Genomic DNA, 17,899 nt, shown 5'->3' on the forward strand with positions numbered 1-17,899 from the left:
TAAATCAGGAGGAATGTCCAGTACTGTGTCTTCACTGCAACAAAATCAAGCCTAAGCTGCCGAAACTGTGACTGGCTTTCAGGACAGCCAGGTGTTAAATTGTATCCAGAAGATGGCAACAGCAGAGTCAGGATACCTGACCGCATGTGAAACAGCCATATTATTAATAATAGAGTTTAAACACATTTGGAGATTTTACTACAAGCCAGGCTGCCATGTTAAGCCCTTCCCATATGCTATCCCTTTTAATCCTCACTACAACCCTACAAAGCAGGTTCTATAATTATACCCATTTCAGAGATGGAGAGACTGAGGCTCATAGAGACTAAATAACAGAAGCAAGTGGCAGAGATGGGGTTTGAACCCCAGCAGTCTGGTACAGAGTTTATTCTCTTTAAACCACTATACTATTCTGCCACTTCTTCAATAAATAGGGGAAGGGATTGTTCAACAAAGAAATCTGGTTGTCTTTCCTCAAAAATCTGGAAGAAAGAATCAGACTGGTTCTTTAGGGCATCCTTAGGGGATCTAGAATCTTACCTTGATCAGCCAGATTAAGGCGTCTTTGTATTTACGTCTGTACCTGCTGAGTTTGCCACCTGCTGTATCATGCAGTTCTATTTCATACCTGCTTTTCTTGAAGATTATCTCTCCTCATGCCCTCCCACCAATATATCACATTCTAATACCTAAGGGATTGATGAACATGTCATGTGAATCTTGTTATATGGGCCAAATTATACAGACTTTGCTCAAATGATATTTAAACTTGACCTTTTTAACTTAAGTTTCCTCATCCTTTTCACTTTCCTTGTACATCAACCACCATCTCCAAGCCCTTCATACATTGAGTTTAGTTTTATTATTAATCTCTGGGCTTTCTCTGTAATACCTTTCTTGATATTTAGCAATCAAGGCATCCCATATAATCCCACAGGGAGACAAACAAGCAAGCTCAAGTTTAGGCGACTGTTTTCTGCTTTATTTCCAAAACTCTTTCTTTGATCTCATGATGACTAATTTTTAAAAATTGTTGACTACATCCCTGACACCTCAGAACAGTGCCTCCCTCACTAGATCTGGTTGATAATGGATGACTTGAGAAGGATAATTCCATCATTCTTCCAAGTGACATCACCTAGGATGTTTCTCAAGTAATAAATAAATTGCCTCAATTCATCATATGACAGTAATTGCTTTTAGCCAAGATTTAACTTAAAATCAATGTCAAGTAGCTAGAAAACACTACAGAGACTCAGGTTCTTCAAAGATAGCTTTACCCTTGCTGGGGAAGACCATTTAACAAGTACTGAGTTAAGTGTAAAGTAGATACAGATTTCTAATATCCCAGACTCCCGCAACATTACCTAGCCAGTCCTAAGAGGTTGGAATTGACCTCATCACGACCTATACAACTAAAACTGCTAAATACTGCTGACAGAGTTGCCCCTTTTTCTCAGTCTTCAATGGAGGTTAGCACCCTGTGGATGGGACTAGCTTTAATGCTATTCACATTCACTGCACTCCGGCCAGTCAAATAAATTGTTCCTCAAATTCTGATTCTGCTTGGTTCCCTGCATCTCCCGGATCTGTGTTTCCAGCTGGACCTTGTTTTACATAGCAAATGCTCTGTGTAGGTCAAATTCTAACTAAGTCATGTTACAGACAGTAGGAAAGTGGCCATATGAGATCCTAGTGGTGCATCTCTTCTGGGTGCAAGCAAACTCCTTTATTCTAAGAATTTTTCATGCATTTGGAATTTAGCATAATAGACGTATTTAAGAGCAGTCATGCCCGGCTGATGCCAGCTGTTGTCATTACTGACACATCCCTTGGAAGGCACGTCCTTTCAAGGCCTTCACTATCCGTGGGCTGAGAAGCCTACTTGGTCACAGCTGCTCCCTCTTGTGCCCAGGGGAGGCCTGGAGCATGAGTGTTGGACCCTAGCTTGTGGCCAGACTAGGACCGTAAGCTCTGGCTAGTGTTGGGGGGAACCCTTCTAAGAAGCCAGAGGTGGGTTTACTTCGTAAACTGGCTTAGGTGTCAGGCCACAGTTAGGGTTAAAGACTGGGATGTGGCTGAAGTTGGAGTGAAATCTGAAGGAGTGATCAGGAGCCAGCCTGTGGCTGAGGTTTAGGCACATCTGTTGGTCAGTCTGCACCCATGGTGAAGGGTCAACGTATGCTTAGAGCTATGCTTGGACTTGGCCAGAAATAAAACTTTGCCCACAGCCACGGACGTGGGCAAAGCTACGTGACCTCCAAATGGACTACACCCATTCCCTTGGCCTCATTAGCACCCATTCAACCCTTGGCCACAGGGGAAAAGCCCTAGCTATTGCCTGATGTGAGTGGTGCTGGGATTATAATGATTATAATGATAATGTGGGTACAGCCAGGTGCTGAGCATGCAAGGTGATTAGGAGACCACCCTGCTGTCTGAGAACTCACTATATGGTGGCGGAGACAAGTGTGCAAGCTGAACATCAAAGTTCCGTGTGAGGTCTGTACAGCAAAGGGAGTGTATGACTCTGCTCAGACTAAACTAGACTACAAGCTTGATTTCCATATGGCATCAGTGGTGTGGGACACACTGTGGACCACCCAGTGGCCTCCTCCCTCCCTTCCCCACCCTGGCTCCCTGTGATCCAGAATAAGCCTGCCCCATGGATGAGGATGGAGAGGCCAAGTCAGTTCAGGGCCGACAGTGCCGGCTCCCTGCTTGCAGAACTTGTGTGTTGAGCCTGGAGCCCAGGGGGCTCAAAGTTGCTTAGCTGCGGGAGTGAGGGGCACCCAGGGCCTGCGCTGGGGATTAAGGATTTAGTCTGAAGAGCAGATGTGAGAGAGAACACACACTCTTTCGGAGGCCCGGCGGCAAAGTGATAGTCCCTTTAGACTTTCTCTGGCAGCCGCTGAGAGAGAGCAAATGGTCACACTGAATGGATTGTTAATTCTTCCTGCGGAGTTCAGAGCAGTCCTGGGCAGCTGTGGAACAAGGGAAGCCTTCACAGGCTCAGTCAGTGTAGAGGCAGCACAAAAGCCTACCGGGGATGGCCTACAGGTCAAATGATGCCAGGACAATGGGAAACAGCCTGGTTGGTGAGGCAGAGGCCAAGGGCGTGACCAGCAGCAGATGCTATAAAGCTATTGAAATGCAGGAGGCAGATCAGAGGGGAGGGTCAGGGCCACATGGGAGCCCCGCTGAGAGGCAACTGCAGAGTCCAGCCAACTCGGAGACCCCACAGCGGGGGCAGGGGGGCCACAGGGATTCTCTGGGATGTTGGCTCTTGGTCTTGGCCGCCTCGAGGTCTGTTTGCTGTAAAGGCACGGCTCTGGAAGGTGGACCTCCGCCTGCTGCCTGATGCTCAGGATTTCCAAGCTCATTTCCAAGTGTATTAGTTTCCTAGGGTTGTAATAAATTACCACAACCTGGGTGGCTTAAACAACAGAAATTTAGAGTCTGGAAGTTTGAAATCAAAGTGTCAGCAGGGCCATGCTCCCTCTGAGGCTGGGTAGAATCTTTCCTCGCCTCTCCTAGCTGCTGGCATCTGCTGGCAACCCTTGGCACTCCTTGGCCTGTAGATGCATCACTCCAGTCTCCGCCTCTGTCGTCACATAGGTTCTCCTTGTGTGTGTCTGTCTTCACCTGATGTTTTCCTTTTCTTGTAAGGACACCAGTCATATTGGATTTGGGTCCACCTTCATGACTTCATCTTAACTAATTATATCTGCAAAGACCTTCTTTCTAAATAAAATCACCTTCACAGGAACTGGGGGTTGGTTCTCCTTCAACACACCTTTTGTGAGGGACACAATTCAACCCATAATCCCAGATTATGCTGAGTCATGATTCAAGCAGCCTGGGAAGGGGCTCCAAATGGGAGGGAGGTCTTAGCATTTCACTAAGTAAATTCAAACACGAATGGGGTCAAACGGAGAGCACACAGTAAGAGGGATGGGAAACTCCTGCTTGCTCATGGGCTGAGCGGAACAGGAGGCTTCTGGAAGGACAGTAGGTCCTGGCTTTATTTGTCTGAACAGCACAGCGGGATGTACCAGGGGCCAAGGTGTCCCTAAGGCTCCTACTCAGAAACATAATCCAATTCATTCCAACTGATTTCGGCCAAAGTGATCCCCTAAGGGGTGACCATGGTACCTGCCACAAAGGGGCAGGAATGGGGAGGGGAAGAGAAGATTTGACCAGCCGGGGCAGCTCTGCCCAGATCATACGTCTGGAATATGCAGCTTACAGTAAGTCTCAGGGTGCCTGGAAAGGAGAGAAGCCTTGTGGGAGGGAGAGAGAGAAATCTATAGCAGGGATTAGCGAAGGCATGAGCAGGATCAGAGAGAACACGCAGCACAGAATTCAGATTAGTGCAACGCAGCTGAGCGAGGGTAATAAAACCAGCAGTGGGAGCCGCATCGATTGCTGAGATTCCAGCCAAATCCACCATGAACATGTTTTCTTTCTTCCAGCCTTTGCCCCTTGACTTTTGAAAGTAGAAACACTGAATCACCGTGTTCTGTACTAAAAGGTGATCTACCCCCCTCCCCAAAGGATGGATAGAAAAGCAGCTCTGCTATTAGCAGATGATAGAGGGAAAAAGCTGAGGTCCGGAATGTCTGCAGGGTCGGTTCTCACTCGCATGGACACAGCGTCTGGGGACAGGTCTCTCTGGGACACCCACGATTCCTGTCCCCAGCGTGACCTCTCCTGGGTCAGCACCATGCGGGTCCAGGCTGGGTACTGGGCTCAGCAGGGTTGGACCAGTGGATTTGGGGGAATCCTATTCAAAGACTCCAGAGAATCAGTCTCTAGGAAGCTGGGCAGATGGGGCTGCATGGAGTTCAAATACTGGACTGAAAACCAGTGCTCAGTGACTCACAATAAACCTAACAAAATGGTAGATGGGGGGTTTGAAGCATCACAGGGTGGAGGCCGAAGGTAGGGTGGGGTGGTATGCCATGCCTGGCACACACTCTACCTGCTCATTTATTAGGCCACGCGTGCATGGGGCCAGGTAAATGACTACTATATACGTGCTGGGCAGAGGGAAAAAGGTGACAGAAACCAGACAGTTCCAAGACAAGAGCCTGTAATGAGAATGCATGCCCTGTTGGAGAGGAAGCCCACTCAGGGCTGAGGTGGGGGTGTCCTCAGTGCCCACTGGCCTGGCCGGTTGACCATCTTCTTTAGGTGCAGCCTGAGACAGTGGGGATATGGGAAGGCTTTGCAGAGATCACGCTGTCTGAATTTGATTCCAGGGGGTGAGTAAGGCAGACCATGCGGGGAGATCATCCAGCAAAGGGAGCAGAGTGTGATAAGGCAGGTCCTATGTACGTAACCAGTGTGAGTGTGGCACCAGGCACCAAGGAGGAGATACAGGTGGGGAGATGAGGAGGGGTCAGCGACTAGAGAGTGAAGGGCTTTTGATTCAGGCTAACTGTCCCCGAGCACAAAGGGAGTCTTGGGAGCATCTTCATCAGGATCAGACTCTTATTTCGGGGTGATCGCTTGTCTTCTGTGGCGCGTACGTCGGAAAGGACCAGCGTGATGATAGGGAGACCGCTTTGGAAGCTGTTACACTAATCTGATGGAGACTTTATGAATCTCAAACATGAGTCGCGGCAGTGAGCAAGAAGGGAGAGGTGCAAGAGAGATTTCGGAGGCGATATCGGACAGACCTGACGACTAACTGAAAATTAAAGATGGGGAGAGAGAGGTCAAGGATGACGCTGGGTTTCTGAAGCTGAATTTAATGGCAGTTTGGATAGCAGACTGGAGACTGATTTCTCCTTGGTCTAAGGAGAATATCCCAAGAGAGAAAAAGGTGTAGCGAGAGCCTCAGTCTCCTATATGCTCCTTGCTTGGATGCTTGCTTTATAGGAAGCACAGACATTCCCATGCTACAGGAGAACACTCCACAGGGGATAGGGCATCCCAGCAAGATGCCTTCCTCTTCTGCATTGTCTTTTGAGTCCATTGGGAGAGCGGTAGCAGAAGCTGGCAGTCAGAATGATGTTCCAAGACCCTGGTGTCTGTCAGGCTGTGAACACCTGCTGTAAGACTATTGACAAAGGTGACACTCTGGTACACTTGACTGAGGACTCGACTCCTTCCCTGCTTCATAGAGTCTGCCTGCAGCCACTTGAGCAGCCAAATGGAAAAGCTGAGGAGGTTCTGCGGTGACCACCTGGCTCCTGATCGCCACCTGCCTCCCTGACCTCCAGCTGTTCTTCAGGTATTCCGCCCCTATTCTGCAGGTGCAGCCCCGGACTGTACTCTGGGACCAACTGAAGCCTCCGTCAAGGGGAACTGGAGGATGCCCAGGTCTAAGGGACTTCAGCATTGTGCTGCCTCACTCTCCATCCTGCCCTTGCTTTGGGCCATCTCTGCAGCTGGGGTTGCTGCGCTGCTGTGTCCAGCCTCCCACCTTGTATGTCCCAATTCCCTAATGAGCCCTGGTTTGTGAATCCTGCTTGGCACTTTAGGTGCCTCAGGCCTGGGGCTCTGGTGGGTTCTTACCTCTCACCCCCATCCTCTGTGATTCTCAGGCTGGGCCATAGTTCTGGCCCAGCCACCTGCCTGAATGTCACCACTAGCCAGATTCTCTGCTTCCCTCCTCTCTGGACCTCAGTTTCCTCACCTGTAAAATGGGTTTAGGATAATAATGACAGCACAAGTCTAAGCACTTAAAGTTTATTTCTCACGTATTCCTCTCAACAACTAGCAATTATTAGTGTCCCCATATTTCAGACAAGGAAATGGGGCAAACTGTGTAATCTCTCTGAGGCTCAAAGTCCCACAGCTAGTATATGATACAGTTTTTGAGGCACAGTCCTGGATCATGGTAGTTCTCAGTCCCAGGCATGTAATGGGTGCTCACTAATATTGGCCATGGGTATAGAGCATAGCGGGTAAGATTATAGACTTTCCAGAGACCTAGGTTCAAATCCTGTTTCATCATTTCCGAGTTGTGTGATTTTCAGTCACCAGAGCCTCAGATTTCTTATCTATAAAATACAGTTTCCTTATCTATAAAATGAGAATGCTAATGGTACCCTACATGGTAGAGTTGTTGAGAAGTTTCAGTACATTAATAATATGAAACCCTCAGCACATTCCACGGGATGTAAGAAGGATGTAACACATATTTACTATTTTATTGTTCTTTTCATCATCATGTTGAACACCCCTGGTGCCACTGTCCCCCAGAGCTGCCACCTCTCTCCAGCCAGCCTGGCAGGCTGTCCTCCCACTGCCTGTCTTCCACTTCTCTCCGCCAAGCACAGCCCCATCATGGTGGGTGTACAGGTTTAAGTCTTTTCCAGAGAGCTTCATCTGGTCCTCCTGCCTCTAGCTCCTCTTCTCACACCATCCATCAACCCCTGCCAGAGGGCAGAACCTCCCTGGGAGGGTCGCTCACTCCCCAGGATGTCCAAGCCTGCCAGGGGCACCAGGCATCCTGCTGGGCCTTCCCTAAGGCTGCCGTGCTACTTCCCCATCTGCTCTCAGCCACACAGCCTTGCCCCAAAGGCTCAAACTCTTTCTACCTGGATCCAAGATTTACAAGACATCCCTGGGAAAGTTGCTTTAGAGGCAGTTAGCTGCAAAGCAGTCCCAGAGAGCATATTATGGCCTGAATCCTGTCACTGTGGCAAGGCCTTGATTTAAAGAATTGCCAGGAAAATAACAATAGAGAGTTTTAACATGAAGTGCAAAGGAGGGAATGATAGAGTGGAGTTGTACCTGGCACCCTCTCAAGCCAGGAGCCCTGCTGGAAATGCATCTACTTTGTCTGCTGACCCTGGTCATGACTGAGCCTGGCAGGGCAGGGACTCATCCTTACTACATCATAGATAAGGAAACCAAGGCTCAGAAAGGCTGAGTGATTTGCCAACGTTCCCCAGTTTTAAGGAACAGAGTTTGGGCTCCACATGAGGGCTTGTCCCAAAACCCTCCTCCCCAGGGAGAATGGACAATGGGCACTCAGCATGGGCAAGGCAGTGACTATGGGCCAGCCTGCGGGTTCAGACCAGAGCAGGGCTTCCTGGCTGACTTTCGGTGCATCCATTCTAGCCTCCAAATTGGGGGCTGCCAGTCTCCTACTGGGCTCAGTCTCCCAGAGCGCCCCCTGGAGGCCTGGCCAAGCTACTGCAGGGGCTAGAAAAGCACTCTTTCAGTGATGGTGGGTCTGGGGTCCACCTGGTCCTTCAGCTGAAATGTTAAATAACTAGTCATCTGTTCACTGCAGCCTCAAGTCATCCCACTACAGAAAAACACGCAACCCTGACCATAAGAGGTTTTACCTTATTTTTTTCGATGGAAGCATCCCTGGCCTCTACCCACTACATGCCAGTAACACCTCATACCCAGTTGTGACAACCAAATACATTTCCAGATATTGTTGAATGTTGCCTGGGGGTGTGTCTAAATGGAATAAAAAGAACTGGACATTTACTGACCCTCTGCACTCTGTGCATCTACGTTTCTGTCTACCAACTAGGCTCACAGATGGTCAAGCCATTTTGTTGGGTTTTAAAAATTTTTTTTTTTCTTTTCAGTACGCGGGCCTCTCACTGTTGTGGCCTCTCCCATTGCGGAGCACAGGCTCCGGACGCGCAGGCTCAGCAGCCATGGCTCACAGGCCCAGCCGCTCTGCGGCATGTGGGATCTTCCCGGACCGGGGCACGAACCCGCGTCCCCTGCATCGGCAGGCGGATTCTCAACCACTGCGCCACCAGGGAAGCCTGGGTTTTTTTAATTTTTAAAAATTGAAGCATAGTTGACTTACAATGTTGTGTTAGTTTCTGGTGTAGAGCAAAGTGATTCAGTTTTATATCAATATATATATATTCTTTTTTCAGATTCTTTTCCATTATAGGTCATTACAAGATACTGAATATAGTCCTCTATGCTATATAGTAGGACCTTGTTGTTTATCTGTTTTATATACAGTAGTTTGTATCTGCTAATCCTAAATTCCTAATTACCTCTACATCTGCGCTGTCCAAGATGATAGCCACTAAGCCACATGTGGTCACTGAGTACTTGAAATGCGTCTAGTGTGAAGGAGGAATTGAATTTTAAAATTTATCTCCACTAATTTAAATTTTAACATGGGAACACTGTAAAGTATATTTTGTTAAACACAATGTTTATCTTTTTAGGATAATACTTCATTATTAACTGTTTAAAATGTAGAATGTGAATTGCAAAGTGCTGTAAGTATAAAATTCACACCAGATTTCAAAGACTTAGTGCTAAAAAAAAATAATGCAACATATCTTTCATTAGTAATTTTAAAATATTGATTACATGTTAAAATGATAATATTTTGTAGACATTGGGTTAAATAAAATTTATTAAAATGAATCTCACCTGTTACTTTTTACTTTAATGTGACTATAAAATTTCAAAATACATACATGGCTGAGATGCTATATGTACTGAACACAGTGCAACTCTGGAGGTTTTCAACAGGGGGTGCTTTTGCCCCCCAGAGGATATCTGGCTGTGTCAGGAGATGTACTTGCTGTCCTAGTTGGGGAATCAAGTGCTCCTGGCATCTAATGGGTTTAGGGATTTGCTAAACATCCTACAATGCATAGGACAGCCTCCCACAACTAAGACTTATCTGTCCCCAAATGTCACTAGTGCTGAGGTTGAGAAACCCTACCCAAGAGCGTAAATTCCTTGAAGGAAAAGCCAGTAAGTCAGGAAGACCTGAAGAACTAGTCGGAATTATCACACACAGTTCTCACCGTTAACGATGGCCAGGGGTGTTGGTAACCTTGCTTCTCCTGATGAAGAGAATGAAGCCCACACTAGAGCAATGACTTGCAAATAAGTGGCCGAGCTGAGACTTGCACTCAGCCTCCACTCACTCTGAAAGCCAGCCTGCCCCCTTGCTCCACAACTGGCTTCCACAGTCCTCTGAGTTGGTGCTGATGAGAAGAGGCTGCTTGTATTCACAGTCTAATGTCTCCATTACTCAGACCCGGGTGGTTATTATTCACATCAGCCTTTATTGCTACCAGGGGACGAACATTAACAAAAACGCCCTTGGAAAGGGACAGCCTGCTCGAAATACTCGCGGGCACCTCACCCATCAAATGAGGCTGAGAAAGGCGTGGAAATAATGCAACACAATGAAATAAACCTGTCAGAGAGGGAGCGTTCAGATGCCTCAGAAGGCAAGAGGTAAAACAAATGTGCCTGATATGGGATTGACTCTGTTTAAAGAAAACATTACAGGACTGCGGACTTGAAGAGAGCCCGGAAAACAATGGCCCAGCAGGAAGGGAGCTGCTTGCACCCTCCAGAGAAGCACTGTTTCCTTGGTACACTGGGTGTGGGCATGTGGTAGGAACCACTCTCTTCTCAATGTCACCGTGCGTCCGTCCGCAACTGCCATCTCCTTTGGGGTGAGAGTGAGGCTGGGGGCCTTTGATGGGATGGGGTAGGAGTCTGACATTTGATGAAGGCCTGGAGAGCAGGGAACTCTCTGGGGTCACCTAATGAAATCTTGGGTATGACTCTGCAGTAGGTGTGATGATTCATTTTGCAGGTGAAACAAAGGCTGTGCAACTTACTTGAGGTCATATAACTAGGGAGTGGCTGAGATGACATTCCTAGGGTGTTGATGGTGACATGCTGGGCTATGGGGCTTGATGGCAGGCACAAAGGCGGGCACAGAACTTGGCTGTCGTGAATGCTGTGAAGGCTCTGCTCAGATCTCCTTTCCTGGGCTGGTGCGCTCACCTCCAGCTGGGGTGGGGGGGTGGGGTGCTGGCTGCTAAAAGCTCACAGCCACCTCCTTCCCTGCAGAACTGCCATAAGGCAAAGTGAAGTCGCCTCGCCAGGACACGGGCAATGGCTGAACTGACACAGCGGCACAAATGCTGGCCCCCCTGCCTCAAAGTGGGGACACCCCAGTGATAGAGTCCACACTCCAGAGCCCCCGTGGGCTCAGCTGACACAGTCTCCACACCCTCCCTTGGCTTCTTCGACGGCCCTATCCCATCTCCCTCACTTTCTTTCTTCTGAGAATACTCATCAGTGAATAATTTGCACAAGAATCCCCATCTCAGGCTCTGTGTCTGGGAAACCCAGCCTAAGACAATCATGAGCAGTGAAGTTTCTGAGTCTGGGAAAGGGAGTGAACAGAAGTGGACCAGGAGGTCCTGGATGGCTGGACTCATGTCACCCTTTCCCACCATGACACACTGACCAGTCAGGGACTAGCAGAGAGGAGGCCGCTGTCTGAGCAAGAACTTTGAGAGAGGTGCCAGTTAAAGATCTGAAATCTCTAAGAAACCTCCACTGACCAGGAAGGACCCCCGCAGTAGAGATCTCTATGTCAGCAGGGTCTCTTCTGTCTCTGGGGCTCCATGATGGACATCAGCCTCTGATGGATTCTGCATCCCAATCTTTGAAGAGCAGCGGAAGTTTATATGAAATGAGATTGAAATACAGTGTGCTACAGGGAAGGGGCTGGTATTTGCTTCAAATAAATACCTACACTATTTATTTAGACTGGGTGTTCCCATAGCATCCTTTTTCATATTCATTAACTTGTTTCATCTCAGGATACAGCTGCAGAAGACTCTGCATGTGCAAAGTCTGTAAGAAAACGGTGCTCCCTAAGAGGGAAGCATTATTACTCTTACTTAACAGATACGAGAGGTGGGGATCATCATACTGAAGTGACCTGTCCAAGACGAATGGCAGACGGTGGGGGTGTCATGGCCAGATCTAAGCACAGATAAGGTAGGTCAATTTTCCCCCAACCTCAGACCACAGCTCAGCTGTCACTTCCCCTGGGAATCATTCCCTGAGCTCCAGGTATGTTTGTTGGTTTATTTTGAACATCACACATCTCTTCTTTGTAGCGTGACTCAGAGTTGCAGTTGTCCATTTATTTGTGTAGTTTTTTTTTTTTTTTTGGACTAATGGCTCTTTCCCCTCCCCTAAAGGTATAGGAATAGGTTTTCTTTTGCTCATCACTATATATCTCAACGCTTAGAGCAGTGCCTGGCACATAGTAGGTACTTTGTATGCAGTAGTAGAATGGGTGAATGGATGAATAGATGGATGGATGGATAGAGGGAGGGAGGGAGGGAGGGATGGAAGGATGCGGGGGGTGGAGGGATGGCTGGGGGGGTGGGTGGATGTGTGGGTGGGATGGAGGGACTGCCAGTTCCTCTTGGGTGCACCTGGCCTGCAGGGACCACTGAGCACAGGCTGCTCTCACTCCCCTCCCCCCTGCCCAGGGCTCTGGTGATCACCTGTGGTGAGGAGGCAGAGTGGAGTCCCCGGGGTCACCTGGGCGCTGCCCATTGGTGCTGACCACAAGGAAGCCAGTCCCCAGGCAGCATGCAGAAGAGAAGGAGAGAAAGAAACACACATGAACACGTGCAGTACGGTGAATAAAACTGCAATTCTTGTGGCTCTGAAGAGCTCACACTAACCAGCAAAAGAACATCATGATCTAACAAAACAGGGCCTGAAATAGATTTTTTTAAATGAAATAAGAATAAGAGTCACCATTTATCAAGCACCCACGACATGCCAGGGACTCTGCCAGGTACTTCACATACAATGTTTCTAAGACTTAGAACAACCCAGAAAGGTCAGTATTATTATAAACGAACCCATCGCCTTTCCACCCAGACATCTTCTCCCCGTCTTCCCTTTCTTAGTAAATGGCGCCACCATCCGTGTAGCCACGCCGTCTACAAGCCTGGGAGCCGTCCTTTACCTCCTTTTCACTGACCTCCCACTTCTGATCACTTGGCATGCCTTCTTTATTTTTTTTTTTTGCGGTACGCGGGCCTCTCACTGCTGTGGCCTCTCCCGTTGCGGAGCACAGGCTCCGGACGTGCAGGCCCAGCGGCCATGGCTCACGGGCCCAGCCGCTCCGCGGCATGTGGGGTCTTCCCGGACCGGGGCACGAACCCATGTCCCCTGCATCGGCAGGCGGACTCTCAACCACTGAGCCACCAGGGAAGCCCGGCACGCCTTCTTAATTCTACTCCAGAAAAGGTACTGAAGCTGCCCCCTTCTCTCCAATTTCATCTCCACTCCATTCAAGCCGTCCTCCTGTTTCGCTTGGGTTACTGAAGCAGCCCCTGCTGGTCCTCCCACCTCCAGTCCTGACCCCTTCAGTCCATTCTCCATCCTTCAGTCGAAACGCATCAGTGACCCTGCTGTGCTCCAGGTCAACTTCAACCTCCTTAACCCAGTTCACAGACCGTCAGTGATGAGTTCCCTGCCTGCCCCTCCAGCCTCTCTCCACTCCCACCACCGCAGTCTGTGCTTTGCCCCCAGCACAATAAACTCCTTTCCCTCATCAACCCCGCCCCCCGGCCCACCTTCTTGTCGGCAGGCCTTACCTAGGCTGGTCACTTGGTGTGGAAATACCCACTTCCTGCCTCTTCACCTGGATGACGACTGTTCATCCTCCAGGTGTTGGTTCAGAGATCCTCCGCTCTGGGAGACCCAGCATACATGGGTCAGAAGCCCTTCTGTCTTCCCAGAACACCCTGGTCTTCCCTTCTCCAAGCAATAACCTCACTGTATTTTAAGTGGCCGCCACCCCCGCAATTCTGAGTCTCCTTGAAATCAGTCACTGTCATTTACTCGTCATTTACTAGTGTCCTGCTGTGGCACTGTGCTGGAGCTGGCACAGTAGGTACTCAGGGTGTATCTGTTGAATAAATGAATGAAGGAAGGATGAATCAGAACATTGATATAACTTGCTCAGGTCACAGAACTGTGACTGGCAGAGGCAGTATTCAGATCCTGGTTTGTATGACTTCGATGATCTGTCCTTTTGAACCCACTACTTGCCTCTCGAAACTGAATCAAAAAGCAGGAAGGTGTCCTAGGCCCCGTCAAAGGCTGCATGTTCCTCTAGTGATTCATCAACAAAATTGTATAAAGTCCTTATACAAAATGGAGAGAGGGGTAGGACATCCCAGACCAACTGATAAACAGGAAATACATAATTTCAAAAATTCACACAAATGGCAAAAGCTTTACCAACAGCTGTGAAACCACCAGTCAACAGTAATCATACTCCTCCTCCCTCAAAGGTATGGGGAACTTCACCATTTCCAAACCACGTTCTAGTTTTATAGAAAACTACTATAGCTGGTAGGCCCAATCTGGCCACCCACTGTTTTCTGTGTGCCCACTGGTGAAGATGGTTTTTACACTTTTTAATGGCTGGGAAAAAAAATAAAAAAGAAGAGTAATATTTTGTGACACATGAAAAGTATATAAAATTCAAATTCCGGTGTCCATAAATAAATTTTTATTGGGACACAGCCATACTCGCTTTACATGCATTATCTATGGCTGCTTTTGTGCTACCATGACAAAGTGGAGAAGTAGTGACACAGGCCATATGGCCTGAAAAACTAAACGTCACTATCTGGCACTTCACAGAAAAGTTTGCCAACCCCTGTTCTAAGCGCATGTTTTTATTAAATTTGCCCCCAGGGGCTTCCCTGGTGGCGCAGTGGTTGAGAATCTGCCTGCCAATGCAGGGGACACGGGTTCGAGCCCTGGTCTAGGAGGATCCCACATGCCGCGGAGCGGCTAGGCCCGTGAGCCACAACTACTGAGCCTGCGCGTCTGGAGCCTGTGCTCCGCAACGAGAGGCCGCGATAGTGAGAAGCCCGCGCACCGCGATGAAGAGTGGCCCCCGCTTGCCACAACTAGAGAAAGCCCTCGCACAGAAACGAAGACCCAGCACAGCCAAAATAAATAAATTAATTAATAAACTCCTACCCCCAACATCTTCAAAAAAAAAAAAAAATTTGCCCCCAACCTTTTGAGGTAGGCAAGACAAAGACTGTTGGCCTGATATGTCAGAAAAAGAAATAGAAGGCTGAGAGAAGAGGTGACTCAGACTCCCATGTGGCCTCTTTCAGCAGCCTCCTACCTGTTCTGCCCTGCTCCAGCCTTATCCTTGCCTCAGTCTCCGTTCTCTGGTCCAGGGTCTAAGCTGTAATTAGGGTAGCCCTCATGACAAAGGCAGCCTGCTAAGCACCTCCAAGGGCTCGCACTGTCTCAGGACAATCATTGCTTCTCTATAAGCCATGGGGCTAATGCAGAGTCCTCAGTGTCCTGGCCTTTCTTACCACTCCAGCCTCACCTCTGATCCCTCCCAGCCTCTTGTGGTCACACTGGCATTCTAGCCATGGTTCAAAGGAACCCTGTCCCATTCAAGTTCAGTGGCCACCTCTCTTGCCTCCAGTGATCTGCATGTGCAAATTCCTCAGCTCAGAAGACCTCCCTGTCTTACTCTCCAACCTTGTTCAATATGATAATTGTCACTCTTCTTTCAAAACTTGGTCTCAGTGACCACATACCTGAGAAGGTACACCCTAAATTGACTTATGTTTCTCTTCTCTGTGCTTCCACAGCATCCTGAATTTACCTTCATCATAGCCCTTATCATAGTGTATTGATATAAGGACTCTTGCTTGGCTCTCCCACTATTTACTATTTATTGAGTGCTTATTATTAGCCAGGCACTAAATACTTGATGTGCATTCGCTCATTAAATTCTTAATTAGCCCCGTGAAGTAAGTGGTGTTATTGTCATTGTTTCATAGGTGGGGAAACTGAGACACAGAGCAGTTAAGTACATTCTCTAGCCTGGAGTCAAAGACTGTCCAAATCCAAAGACAAACTTCTTAACCTCTAGGAGACGAGGGACCACATATCAATATTAAGTTGCACTCAAAACTAAATGGATAAATGAAATTCTAGTTTAGTATTTTTCATTTACTAGCTGTGTCACTTGGAAAATTACACACATTTTGGAGTTTCAATTTCTCTACTTATAAAATGGGGATAACAGTTAAGTATCTCATGAAGTTCTTTCGAGGATTAAATGAAAAAGAGTTAAAGCCTTAGTTTGGTTGGGAGGCCCAGAGGAGCCTCCCAACCCTACAATTTATGGCTACAACTGTTTAGCAGGAATGCTCAGCTATGAGGGGTAGGAACAGAGGTGTATCTGGACAGGTGCTGGGATGGGGAGAAGTCTTCCCAGTGGGTGGAGTAGCAGAAGTTAAGTGATGGATCATGGGTCTCAGCAGGACACAAAGGAAATAGAAATAGGAAAAGGACTCATATATTTAGTGCTAGAGATAACTGGTGTTTACTGGTGCCTGGCCCATCTCTCCTTAAGGCATATGGAGGAATTCTAGTCTCATCAAGGTCATGTAAGTGGAAGTCACATGAGTTATTTCCAAGTGAAGTATTTAAGATCCAGGTTACTACTTCCATACTTCTTTCTCCCCTGCTATGGGGTCCTTTGAGGCCACTTATATTCTAGATGGCATAACAACAAAGAAACCTTTGTGGCATTGAACTACTGCGATTTAGGTATTAATTTGTTGTTGCAGCAAAGCCTAGCTTATCCTGACTAATCCAGCAGAACAAAAGATGAAGTCCCTTGCTTTCTCCTCTGTCATCTGGTCTGCCTACAATGTGGCTTTTTTACTGGAGGATTCATGATCCTTCTCTCTTCACAGCTTCCAGAGCTTGTTCATATGTATATATGACAGCCATTAGCAAAAACATTGGGACCATGCAAAGAAGAAGGAGGTCTGAATACTGAGCGCTTCAGACTTGCTTTCTGTTTTTTTTCCCTTCCAAAGCAATGAAGGTTGAATGCAAAGAGATGCTGAGAGGCTAAAGATGGCCCTGGATCAGATAACCTTGAAGACAAATTAATTTCTTGATTTATTAGCTTCAATACATTGTGGAAGTAAAGCTGAGGGCTCCTTGAGGTACCTCACCTTATGCTCCCAATCCCAGGACTTAGCTTGAATACTGCTGAAGACAGGCCAAAGACCCATCATCACACCCTAAAGGTTCTATTATCAGCTGTTACTGGAAAAGAGGGGTGGGAAGCGGTTAACAAATAGCAGACAGAGGATCCTGACAGTGGCTCATAGAATCTCACCCAGTCTGTGGTACTGACAAGATTCAAAACGGTGCCATGGAAATGCCATGAGCTTTGGAGTTAGATCTGAGTGACAATTCTGAGGGACCTTAAGCTCTTTATTTAACCCATCTGAGCTTACACTGCTTCATTTCTTAAGTAAGGGTAATAATGATGACCACTATCTATTTAGTGCATAATAAATGCCAGGCTTTACTGCTATCATTGCATTGTAGACTCATGTGAACACACAGCCTTATGACTTGCACACAATAGGTGGTTAATTTTTGCTAACACTCCCAACACTACATTGAAACCCCATCAGAGAAAGCTCCAATGGAGCTTTATGCTTTTTATTTCTATCCCTTGGCTCCAGCCTACCCACGTTTTCTCCCTTTCCTTGACCCCTGATTTTAAAAGGCCTACTATTCCCTTCATAAGATGCAATGACTTTGGGATATCAGATCTGAGCTAAAGTCCACTTGGGTGTCTCAGGTCTTAAGTAGATAATTCTCATTTCTAGTTTAGAGGGATGAAATAGGACTCCCCAGGGATATGCTTGAAGGACAAGTATTGGTCTTGGCTTTTGTTTTCTGGACTCTGTTGTACCAGCTTTGTCTTCCTGAGTGGGGTGTGGAGAAGGTGTGCACGTGTGTGTTACGGGGTGGTGGCCGGAGCAAATCTAGAGAGTAGGGCGAGGACAGAGAAGACTAGAGAGATGTTCCAGCTGTTGTAGCAAGAAAAATGTTAAAGGGTTGGGATATTTAAAGGTCTTCTTTAGGCTCTTTTACAGTACACTCATGATATAATCCTCTTATTCCATCTTGTCACATAACCTTCAAGGAAATCCACATTATTCCGTTGGCATTTTAGGGTCTAGAAGACGCTGGGTGAGAGCAAAGAGGCCCAAGGGACAAAGAGACCTTGTTACAC

The 17,899-nt window shown here is 47.6% G+C and overlaps 1 protein-coding gene across 10 annotated transcripts in view; it reads right to left on the reverse strand.

The window, feature by feature from the left end:
• Nucleotides 1-17,899, reverse strand: part of PTPRT (protein tyrosine phosphatase receptor type T) — a gene marked incomplete at both ends in the record, with an annotated part of 1,101,453 nt that overhangs the window by 198,115 nt on the left and 885,439 nt on the right. For 5 of the 10 annotated variants that reach the window (XM_079719326.1, XM_079719324.1, XM_079719322.1 and 2 more), the window contains one exon: nucleotides 12,291-12,347. The exons of the other annotated variants lie outside the window; for them this stretch is intronic. In XM_079719326.1, coding sequence (XP_079575452.1) covers nucleotides 12,291-12,347 — 57 coding nt within the window. The remainder of the gene's footprint in view (nucleotides 1-12,290; nucleotides 12,348-17,899) is intronic. 10 annotated transcript variants of the gene reach the window in all.

This window comes from Hyperoodon ampullatus (genome assembly GCF_949752795.1).
Source record: "Hyperoodon ampullatus genome assembly, chromosome: 14".
In the NCBI taxonomy this organism is placed as follows: domain Eukaryota; kingdom Metazoa; phylum Chordata; class Mammalia; order Artiodactyla; family Ziphiidae; genus Hyperoodon; species Hyperoodon ampullatus.